This window comes from Symsagittifera roscoffensis, chromosome 2, assembly GCF_963678635.1.
Source record: "Symsagittifera roscoffensis chromosome 2, txSymRosc1.1, whole genome shotgun sequence".
Classification (NCBI taxonomy): domain Eukaryota; kingdom Metazoa; phylum Xenacoelomorpha; order Acoela; family Convolutidae; genus Symsagittifera; species Symsagittifera roscoffensis.
Genome location: NC_087063.1, coordinates 36,206,796 through 36,218,911, shown reverse-complemented (window position 1 = coordinate 36,218,911; position 12,116 = coordinate 36,206,796). Strand labels below are relative to the sequence as shown.

The 12,116-nt window shown below is 37.2% G+C and overlaps 2 protein-coding genes across 9 annotated transcripts in view; one reads left to right on the top strand and one right to left on the bottom strand.

Moving 5' to 3' along the window:
* LOC134839013 (inositol hexakisphosphate and diphosphoinositol-pentakisphosphate kinase 2-like) overlaps nucleotides 1-8,610 on the bottom strand; it is a 40,003-nt gene extending 31,393 nt beyond the window's left edge. For 5 of the 7 annotated variants that reach the window (XM_063854396.1, XM_063854393.1, XM_063854394.1 and 2 more), the window contains exons 1-8: nucleotides 8,154-8,610; nucleotides 6,866-7,139; nucleotides 4,511-4,718; nucleotides 2,708-2,988; nucleotides 1,813-1,970; nucleotides 1,247-1,487; nucleotides 618-881; nucleotides 229-350 (exon numbers count right to left, since the gene is read on the bottom strand). In XM_063854396.1, coding sequence (XP_063710466.1) covers nucleotides 229-350; nucleotides 618-881; nucleotides 1,247-1,487; nucleotides 1,813-1,970; nucleotides 2,708-2,988; nucleotides 4,511-4,718; nucleotides 6,866-7,139; nucleotides 8,154-8,476 — 1,871 coding nt within the window. In that variant the 5' untranslated portion in view covers nucleotides 8,477-8,610. The other 2 variants (XM_063854400.1, XM_063854399.1) reach the window with 2 other exon arrangements.
* LOC134839014 (uncharacterized) overlaps nucleotides 1-12,116 on the top strand; it is a 335,027-nt gene that overhangs the window by 13,038 nt on the left and 309,873 nt on the right. The gene's annotated exons all lie outside the window — the stretch shown is intronic.

The following is a 12,116-nucleotide window of genomic DNA, read 5'->3' as shown; positions in this document are numbered from 1 at the left end:
TTTTGCTTTCGAAACGTTTAATGTTTTAATCCAACTTCAACTTTTAATCCAACTTCAACTTCTTTACAACTTGCATCATTTGTGCCGCCAACTGTGAGAACTTGAATCTCATCTATAGTGCCTTCTACAAGTACATCAGTTTCAATTAAAATCAATTTGACGATAAAGAGGACGGATATGCAGTTGCTAGACATACTTCAGTGTGTTATTAATGCTTTAGGTACTTGCCTGATGATCTTGGCACAGTCATCGTAGTACTTTGAGTTGTTCTTGACAAAACTAAACCCATTCACATCACAAATGAATGACTTTCCATTCGCGCGCAACAAGTCGAAGCCACACACAGTTTGCTACAAAAAGATAACAAGTTTCATGGAAATTCCTGAATGTAAAACTTTTAACTGCTTAATAACTGGAGTGGAGTAATACCAAATGTTGGCACAATGAGAACTAGAATTCCAGTACCTTCACTACTATGCTCTTACTTTAAACAACTGTAGTGTGCATCGTTGTCTACATTTGGGTTCCTTGTTATTTTACAAAGAAAATCACACTAAATTTGAGATCCTTATCTGAGATACTGTGATATAAAATTTACAGACAAACAAGTAACTCACTTTGAAGGCCAGTGAAATTGTGCGAGCAATGAACTTTTCAAAATGGGACAGTAGCACAGGGTATCGCACTTCCTTCCCGTTCGTATCCCTCTCCACTCTCCCGTCCAGACCGGGGGCCTTGCGTGCCTCCGCGTGAGCATACTCGGACCCCACAGCGTACACTTTGACATCACATCCGTCTGTTGGTTTGAACTCCTCGTAGATATAGGAGCCTTGTTTGCGTACTGTGCTGTCTGAGGAGTAAGTGCTGCTCACACTGCCAATCTAAGCACAAATTGAATCTTTGCACAAGCTCACACTTCGCTCCAACGATCAGCTTCATTGACGAATATCGAAAAGCTTAAAATAAAACGTGAATATTTTTGAAAAGCATAAAATAAAACAAAACAAAATAAAAGCATAAATAGAAAATTTTTGCACCTTTTTTGAGTAAGTTTCACTTCATTTTAGGCAAGATATCAGCATTCAGAAAAGTTAGCAGTCTAGTTTTAAGCTCTCTGGCGGAACTAATCCGACGATACTTTCAAATTTTGAATCAGACATCAGAGACGAGGTTACGAGCAGCGGATCACTCGCCGAACAATCTCCTCCATTACTAAGGACAGCAACAACAGTTCAATGCTTGTCACCTTCCTGAATAGACGTTGACAGCCTCCCCCAGCTGAACTCTGGAAATATATAGTGACGTTGTGATCCTCTGCATCCATTGGCTTCTCAACAAATGGCTTCTTGAACACCTTTCCATTTATTGTGATCTGGTCATCGTCCTCTACCACCTGATCATCGGAGAAGTTCGGATCCCGCCTGTCCAAGACTGCGTACCTTGGAACTGGAAGACCTTCTTTCTGCAGAATCTTGTACACTTCTCGGCTAGAAAAGGATATTACTTGAATTAATACAATAGTTGATCAGAAACCAAAATATTATTCGTTTCATAAATCGCAATACCATATTTTTAAAGGAAGACTTAATCGCTAGTTGAGAAAATGTGCGCTGAACTGACAGGAATCATGAGTTTGTGCAATTGCATACTATTCGAGGATTCGTGATTTTTTGGTGCATTCCATAGTGGTTCGATACTATGATAAGACAAGTTCCTGGCTATTGAATTGAGATTTTCATAAAATTTTTGGGTGCATCTTGCCAGTAAAATTACTTTAAAACTAGCACTGATGGAATGCAGTGTATGACTAACCGATCGAAGAGTACTTTCTGCATTGTGAGGTCGTTGAGGCAGAATGGCTGTCTGAGTTTGACGTATTCTATCGCTTTGTCCAGTGGAAAGTCAGTTGAGAAGAACGAGATTAGACAGTCCACTACTGGCCACTTGTCTACCGGCTCATTCAGAATGACCTAATTAAACAGGAAGGTGATTCCCAGGGAACAAACGAGCTGTTCATTTCTGCTGCTGAGCACATGATTTAGTATTGCACAAACTTCCTTGTCTCGGCAAACTGATACATGACTCGATAAAACCTCGCACAACAGAGATATAATAAACAAGAGTAGCCAGCTACTGTGCAAGTAGCACAGAATGTTCCGACCATAGTCTTACAACAGATTTTTTTGTCCAAATTGGTGTCGTTTTTTTCTAGGTGGTGTAAAAAGATCTGAACGAAAAACTGGAGCTTAGGAATATTCGACGGTCTTAGAAAAATAAGACGTTTGGAAAACAATTTTTGTAGAAAAACGACAAGAACAAAAAAATCAAATTTTTTTTCCAATTCATTTCCAACCAAACTTTATTCGAGTAAAACTAAGTTTTTACGGCTTAAATCAAGCTATTGTAATCCTGCTCGTTCGCTTTACTCGCTCAAAATTAGACAAAAAACCAAACTTTCGAACCGGTTTTTCTCGACACTGGGATTTTTTTAAATTTGGTTAATCACTACTGAAAAGGCTTTAATATGGCAGCTGATTTGACGTGGAAACCAAAAAAAAAGAAAAAACTAAAACACCCGAATACCAAGTTCCTCTCCATTTTTCACATGGTCGGAACAACAAAACGCGCTGCTTCTATTTTCGGCCTCGCATCGTATCCGCAACGGCTGAATCTTGATCTAGTTTACTGAATAAAGAGAGTAACTTACATCTTCCTGGAATATGACGATGTTGAGGTAGTCGAACACCTTGAGTCTAGTCAAGATCTGCTTCATGGGCTTCGAGTCCGTCTTCTTCTGCATGGCACAGATGCCAAGTGATATAGCGGGGATCTCGTCTATCTCATCCTCGTCTGTGATTCCGTCCGCATCACTCCTCGAACTGGCCCTCGAAAGGGGAGCACTTGGGGGCAGACTACTTCCAACAGAGTTTCCAACAGGACTCGGGATGTTGGAGCCAGAGCCTGTCGCTGCCACCAGCGCCCCAGCAGCTAGAACAAGATATCTATGTCATGAAACACAGTTGAGTGGAAAATGTTTTGAAACTAGACAAAAACATAAATTTAACAAGTATAGCCGGTTGCTGTTCATCTAGCACAGAACGCTCCGATCCCATTCATAGAAAAACTACAAAAAAAATGTTTTCCCGATTTTTCTTCAATATTGTGTCGTTTTTTGTAGGTGGTGTGATAAGAAAACTACTCAAACACGTATAAAAAATGAAAAAAAAAATATAAAAAAAATACAAAAAAATCAATCTTTTTTTCCACATTAAGGTTCGAAACTTTTCAAAAAACTTTGCCGAGGAAGCGCTAAATAAAGCTTCTACGACCAGGTTTTTTGTAAAATCAAGTCTTTTTCCAGATCAATTGACCAATTTTCATCAATTTTATATTATTCATAAATATAAAATTGATGAAAATTGGTCAATTGATCTAGAAAAAACTTGATTTTACAAAAAACATGGTCGTGGAAGCTTTATTTAGAAGCTTTATTTACACCGAGAAAACTTTTTCAAACATTTTTAATGTCTTTCAAATCACGACTGAAAGGGCCTAATATGATATATTAGACCCATTCCCATGATTATTTGTGGCACCTGATTTTGCATGTTGAATAAGTTGAATAAGGAACCCGAATACTAAGTTCCTCCCCATTTTCAAAGGTCGGACCAAAATCAAAATTGCCGATTATTTATTTTTCCAGAAATTTCTATGATTGAAATCTTGAATAAAAATGAAACACGAAGTTGAGCTATTCTTAAAAATGAAGATTAATAATTGATTGTCAGAGTCTTGAAGTGAAAGCGCAAAAACAAAATAAATCAAGTGAATATTTATATATTTTCAAAGCTTTTTTATAAAAAAAACTTAAAAAAGCCATAATAATAATTATAATAAATTAGTTTCCAAGTATATGCAAAACAAATACACCTGGGAGAAAGTCAAAGGCGTTTAGCATGTCGAGTGACGCCTCAAGAGCAAAGATAATTATGCTAATCATAATTCATAAAATTTATGCTTTATCACACAAAACTGCCGTCGAAATCCAAAAAATAAAAAGGAAAAGCCCGCAAAATATTGTTTATTTACCAAGTTGATTGCAGAAAGCGAAAAAAAGGAACACCACTTACCAGAATAATTCCAAAAAGTCTTTATTGTCTTTTATATACAGATCTCGAAACTGATGCAACATTTTTTCCATTTTTTTTGGGTCGTTGTCCTTATGTCCACTAAAATTGATTTATCAAATTTGATTTAAAAGTTTTAAAAAAATTTATTTCTGATCCTGAAGCTAATTGTTCTGTTTTGATAGGTATCGGTTTTTTTCTTCGATTTTAGTCCTTTGTTCCAATTAGTCCCTAAAAAGCAGAGCTCAAGCTCATTCACATGTATACAGTCGTTAAAGGCATAAGTGAGTGTAAATTCATAACCTGTTTCAAAAATAAAATTTTTAAAAAGTGAATTTCTATCGGGGAATACAAGTATATGCAAGCATAAATTCTCAAGGCACCTGATGACGAGGGATCTAAATTGACAGCCCTGTCGCCAGGTGAGAGCTCCTTGGTGATGCCTGATGGGTCCATTGGGATTTGAGAAGTTAGGTTGTGCTGTGCGTTTCGCAGAGTGCGGGCTGCTATCTCGAGGTTTCGCCGAGTCTGTAGTTGGCCAGTATCGTCAATTGCACTCGTGTACTGCATCAGCTCCTGGTCCACATCTTCCTATTTTCACATTAAATTGTTTTAAATGAAAAAATAACACTAGCATAATAACGATGTCAGCAATTATGGAACTTGTTTTTTATCTTCCATTTAATTCTAGAACAGAATTCATTCGTTGAAAACTATTTATTGGCAAGGTAAAGTGAGGAATGCCATTCCTTGTCTTTTTTTCTAATTCATCTGGGAGAGTTCAAGCAAAATTCTCCTTATTAATGTTTCCTGCGTTTTTTCTAAAATAGACATACTTGAATTGTGATAGCCACCGAAGAAGTAGTCTTCTTCGATGCCCTACTCGCTGCTGAAAATTTAGGGTTCTGCATAAGAGCTTAAAATCAACGGTTTGTAAATATAATGCAAATAAAGGTGTAACTTCAAATGACAAAAATGAACTATTATCAAGCAGAACTAAATGATCAGAAGATTAAGAATACTTTCATTTCTCATATTAACATAATCAGATTTAACTATGTAATTTACCATTGAAACCAATCGAACTGATTGAAGTCGAGTGTTGCATGCGTAATGAACTGCTGGTCAACAACTGGCCTGAGAATCAAAATAGTGAGCTCAAATATCTTTTGAGCACCGTGATATGGTATCTTGACATCCCACAATTACCTGATTAGCTCAACTTAACAAATTAGCTCCACAAAAATGGATGCCAATATTTTCAAATTCAGTTTATGTCAGCTCTATTCACATCGATTGCTATGAAATTGAACTCCTAAGTGACAGCCATCGTTTAGTTTAGAACTATTGAGTTTAAGCTAAGGACTGACAGCAGGGGAGTGTGATTATTCGGTAGAGCTCGTCAATTTCTTTTCTTTGAGCCCACCATGTTCATATTTCATGGCGGGCTTAAACAAACAAAATTGACGAGCTGTACCGAATAAACACAGCTGACAAAGAGGCGAGGCCGAGCTTCGCACCACTTGCGATACAATACAATACAGCCACTCAACCAAAATAAAAATCAAAAAAATCAGAAATGCCGAAATCCATCAAACGAATAAAAGAAGTATCAAAATTTCAAACAACACAATAGAAGGTTCAAATATAATCAGAATAAAACTTACCACCAAGCTGTAAACAAGCCAAAAATACCTGGGAAAAACCCTTTAAGCCAAAAAAATTCCAAAAAATTCGCAATTCCCTCCAACACACAAGCACACAAAAACTTTTTTCGCTCATCAGCGCTGAGATATGAGGCAGGAACTTATCAACCCGAGAAAAAAGAAAAAACAAAAAAATGGAGTTTAAAAAAGACTTATAAGCTAATAAAAAGTTGTTAAAGCCCCATCACCTTAAATACACACACGCACCAATTTTTTTTGCGCATTGAAGGACAAAAAATAAGGCCAATAAGCCGATATAAATTAGGCCGAAACTTATTAGACCGAGAAGAAAAAACGAAAAAAAAAGAAGTTTAAAAAAAAAAAGAGAAAAAGAATTGAAAACTGATAAAAAAAAGTTGTTTAGGCCCCATCCCATTCATTACACATCCACACACAATTTTTTTCTGCTTATTACAAGACGCAATATGAGGTTAATAGGCCGAAATAAAATAGGCCGAAGCTTATTTAACCGAGAAGAAAAGGAAAAAAATAAAATGAAATAAAAAAAACAAGTTGGCAAAATTACAACCAACCTAAAAAATCAAATTTTGAATAGGATCGATATTCAAAATGCGAACATGCTCAAAAGATGTCTGTTGCAGTTTTTAACAGAGAGAATACTGCTACAGTTCAGAGCGCAACTTGCTGAAAAAAGAGATCTTGAAATGGGAGATCATCCTGTGAACAAAGTTGTTTACCGGAAAAAAGTTTAGTACCTGATTGCAATACCCTTGCTTATCGCAAGTTAACAAGCTGTATTTGCTTATCGCAAGTTAACAAGCGAATAAACCTCAGCAAAACTCTATATCACCACAATTTTCCACCGAAGGCATCTCCATTTGACGATAAGGCACAATAGGAAGGATTCAAATGGATTTTAAAAAAAATCGTGTGGAGTTTTTGGTAACAAACTCAATGCCCTCTAAATATGCAACAGATTACGTTTAATTTTACCTAACCGTAACAGTTGCGTATTAAATGAAAACTAAATGATTAACTTCATGTTAAGAAGCCACGACGTCTCCAACTAACCTGATCTCCATATGACGAAGTTGGCACAGAGCTACTCAGAGGTGCACACACAGGCAATTCCAGATTCGCAAAAAACTTCTCTGAGGAGACTGCCAACTCACTTTTCCCCACATTAATTGACCGATCCGAGTTGTTTTCACGGAAATTGGACACATACTTTTTGAATTTAGTTTGTGACCGATATTCGTCAACGCCACCAGACTCCGATTGGAGAGGGTTCAAGGTTTCTTTAGTTGGGATGGTAACTGTGTTCAAATCATTCGACATAGACGGTCTAAACGGAAGAAGACTGAAAATTCATTGCACACTGTTCGAATCTGAGACAGAAGCAAAGGAAATCTGCGCTACTTGAACCAGGACATTCAGCTTAAAGTACTTCAGATACCAGATTGAAGGCACTGCCAACTTGGTAAATTAAACGCAACAGGAATTTTTTAATGCACTGTTCCGAAATCGTGTCAGCTTGAGGCAAAAAATTATGGAAACATAATTGAACTCAGACCCTAGATTGCAGCTTAAAACTGAGAGACTTTTAGATTGATTTGTTTTTAAAGAGTTTGCCAAACGAGTCCACAAATTTCAAAACAAAACAAGGGTATACAGTTGCAGTACATGTAGCACAGAATGTTAGAACCACAATCATATAAAAAAACATATATTTTTTTCTCTTCAGTGCGCGGTGTGATGAGAGAACTATACAAACGCGTAGAAAGTTTAGTTGATAAGGCATAATTGACAACATAAATTATTAACAAAAATTGCGAAGAAAGCGCATCTAGCGCACATTACTTGATCGGGTTACTCGCTCATTTAGATTAAATCTCAAGAAAATTGAAACCAATTTTTCTCGACATTAGGACAATTATTTTTGGGAAAATTAAAGGTCGTTCGCATCATGATTGAAAGGAATTTAATATGAAATATCTCTCGACCCATTCCGTTGATTAATTGTGGTACCTGACTTTGCTTGGAAGACAAATGAAAAAACCAAAAACATATCCGAATATAAAGTTCCTCCCCATTTTGAATGGTCGAAACATTGCAGACATTACAATACCCATCAAAATAAGAATCATTTAAATAACTTTTATGAATTTTTCGGATCACGCTTGAAGTATACTAAAAATGCAACTTCTCAATAAATTCGACCTCAATATCGACCTGATAATCATCAAACCAAATATAACAAATATAAATAAATATATAAGAAAAAGAATCAGCTTTAAATTATATTATATCATTGCTTCAGAACCCGTAAGTCAGCATTCAAAGCCACTCAACCACTTACCTTTGAAGTGATATAGTAATCGGTTTTGATTTCAGAGCAAGAGGCGTTCTTGTGACATCAGTATGGACTTTTTCGCTATTACTGCCCAGACTTTCCTCACTATTGGCCTGTTTAATGGCACCTTCTCCATCACAACTGTTGTCCATGAACTCCAGGTCACATGATCCCTCTTCATCCTCTCCTTGTCCCGGCACTGGACTCGCTTGGACGGGTTTGAAGCCACATCCCGGAACAGATATGGAAACCATGTCGGTGTCTGACTTCTGTTTATTGTAGACTATTTTCGACTGGATTGCATCTTCCTCCAGCACATTGGAAGCCATCTTGCAATTCGTTTAATCCTGTTTTGCCTTGAATTGTGACTGGATTACATTTTTATTGGTTCACTACTTTCGATTCAACTGAAGAGGAATAACCTCCGATGCCAGAGAACTTTTTTCTGTTGAGTTTCACATTAAATCTACAAATGTGTCAATTAAATAAGCTACAAATTGATTCTCAATACACCAAGAGAAACACATAGCTGAACCATTAATGGCTGACAATCAAAGGTATCCGTTGTGGCTTCATGCTAGGAGCTCGGAATGGTTAATTGGTCCGAAGAATGTGGGTAAAACATTAGCTATAGCAAGTATAGTTATAGCGATCAGAACCCCCGGCTAGTGGACTTTTACTCATTCACCGAAATTCGCATTTTTTTTTATAATCCTCATTGTTATTTTTCCGATGTTTCAATGCATAACTATTTATTTCGAACTATACTTTTTCCTTTTCTTTGTTCAATTTTTACAATCTGAGCTCAAAAAAACTCCGCCGGTAATTGTTTAACAAAGAATTGTTTAAAACGAAGCGAAGTGATTTACAAGGACAAGCTTGAGACTCATTCCACTAGTTAAATTTAATCCACTTTTGAAACGAAGCGACTCAAAACAAATGAAATCGACACTCATTCCATCAGCAATCTTTTCAATTGAAATGCGTTATGCCGGGGACATTTAGAACTGAAATCCACCCTTGAAACGAATTGACTAATACGGATGTTATCGACAAGATCAACTAACATTTCACAAAAAATCATTTAATTCAAATCCAGTTTTGAAACGAATTGCCTTACAAATAGACAAAATCGGCAAAAATATAGACGAGTTTTGAAACATAAAAAAATTTTTAAAACGCGTTGACTTAGATGGACGAGATTGATGACCATTCCGCAAGCAACATGGACGAGAGCGACACTAATTCCATAGGTACACTTTCAAAACAAAATCAATTTTTATTGTTATTGCCAAATTGTTGCAAATATGTTTTCAGTCAACAAATCTGAACTAGGTTAATTAATCTAAAACTGCTCAGTTTGACGACCAATTTCTGTTTATCACTGATTTCCACCCAAAAGACTGTCCAAAAAAACTAATTAACCTAAAATGCTTTAGTTTTTGGCTAATCAAATTGACCAAGGTCACCCGATATTGCCAACCATTTGGCAATAACTATAAATCAAAAAGATTCACACAGACAACATGGACACAGACGAGACCCATTTAGCAAGTTGACCATTCAAAAAAAGTTTTACACGGTGTCACGACTATTTGCCCGAAGTCAATTGGCCCTACGCCAACTTGCCCTACGTGGCAACTTGTCCTATGCCAACTTGCCCCACATGACTTGTCCTATGCCGGTCGGTACCATACTTAACACTTCTACTTGATTCTTTGATGTTCGAATTGAGGACCCGCAAGTGCTAATGATGAAGATAGACTCGTTTCGAGACTGGACACGTTTTAAGACAAAGACAATTTAAGCTGAGTCCAAGAAACCATAATTTATGTCAACTACACGCCAAAAAATACAATAATCCAAAACTAGCGCCAATGAAACAGAATGAAACACGGCTATTCGTTCATTTTTTGTAATCATTTTACCATTTTGTTCCTAAAAATCAAACAAATACTTACGTGATACTCAACGAAATAAACGAACGCTCATTATTGACGAAAACGACTTCACAAGAAAGCAAACAACAAAAACTACTGAGCAACGGAGCTGCGCAAGATACAGTTTTCACAAAATCCGCATGCTCACCGTCAAAGCACATGAACTGGTATCAATCAAAAATAAGAACAGCCATGATGTTAGACCTGAAAAAATTGAGACACACCAGATTAAGCATCAGATGAAAAAAGAGGCCAAGCAGCAAATTGTACCTCTCAATATTAGTATAGTTGCCACTTGTTTACAAGAAGTAACGGATGAGAAAGCAGTTCAATTATGCTTACCCAGTCGAGACCCATTTAACAAGTTGTCCATTCAAAAAAGTATTACAAGGTGTCAAGACTATTTGCCCCAAGTCAATTGGGCCTATGTCAACTTGCCCTATGCTAACTTGCCCTACTTGGCAACTTGTCTTAGGCCAACTTGTCCCACATGACTTGTCCTATACCGGTCGATTCCAAACTTACCACATCTACTTGATGTATCTACTTGATGTTCGAATTGAGGACCAGCAAGATACAGCATTCAAAGCCACTCAATCACTTACCTTTGAAGTGATATAGTAATCGGTTTTGATTTCAGAGCAACAGGCGTTCTTGTGACATCAGTATGGACTTTTTCGCTATTACTGCCCAGACTTTCCTCACTATTGGCCTGTTTAATGGCACTTTCTCCATCACAACTGCTGTCCATGAACTCCGGTTCACATGATCCCTCTTCATCCTCTCCTTGACCCGGCACTGGACTCGCTTGGACGGGTTTGAAGCAACATCCCGGAACAGATATGGAAACCATGTCGGTGTCTGACTTCTGTTTCTTGTAGACTATTTTCGACTGGATTGGATCTTCCTCCAGCACATTGGAAGCCATTTGCAATTCGTTTAATCCTGTTTTGCCTTGAATTGTCAAAACGAAATCAATTTTTATTGTTTTTGCCAAATTGTTGCCAATATGTTTTCAATCAACAAATCTGAACAAGGTTAATTAATCTAAGACTGCTCAGTTTGACGACCAATTTCTGTTTATCACTGATTTCCACCCGAAAGACTGTCCAAAAAAAACTAATTAACCTAAAATGCTTTAGTTTTTGGCTAATCAAATTGACCAAGGTCACCCGATATTGCCAACCATTTGGCAATAACTATAAATCAAGAAGATTCACACAGACAACATGGAGACAGACGAGACCCATTTAGCAAGTTGTCCATTCAAAAAAGTTTTAAACGGTGTCACGACTATTTGCCCCAAGTCAATTGGGTCTATGCCAACTTGGCCTATACTAACTTGCCCCACGTGGCAACTTGTCCTATGCCAACTTGCCCCACATGACTTGTCCTATGCCGGTCGGTACCATACTTAACACTTCTACTTGATTCTTTGATGCTCGAATTGAGGACCCGCAAGTGCTAATGATGAAGGCTGGACTCGTTTTGAGACTAGACACGTTTTAAGACAAAGACAATTTAAGCTGAGTCCAAGAAACCATAATTTATGTCAACTACACGCCAAAATATGACAAAAATCCAAAACTGGCGCCAATGAAACAGAATGAAACACGGCTATTCGTTCATTTTTTGTAATCGTTTTACCATTTTGTTCCTAACAATCAAACATAAATACTTACGTGATACTCAACGAAAAAAACGAACACTCATTATTGACAAAAACGACTTCACAAGAAAGCAAACAACAAAAACTACTGAGCAACGGAGATGCGCAAGACACAGTTTACACAAAATCCGCATGCTCACCGTCAGAGCAGATGATCTGGTATCAATCAAAAATAAGAACAGCCATGATGTTAGACCTGAAAAATATGAGACAAACCAGATCAAGCATCAGATGAAAAAAGACGCCAAGCAGCAAACTGTACCTCTCAATATTAGTATAGTTGCCATTTGTTCACATAAAGTAACGGATGAGAAAGCAGTTCAGTTATGCTTACCCAGTCGACACCAATTTAACAAGTTG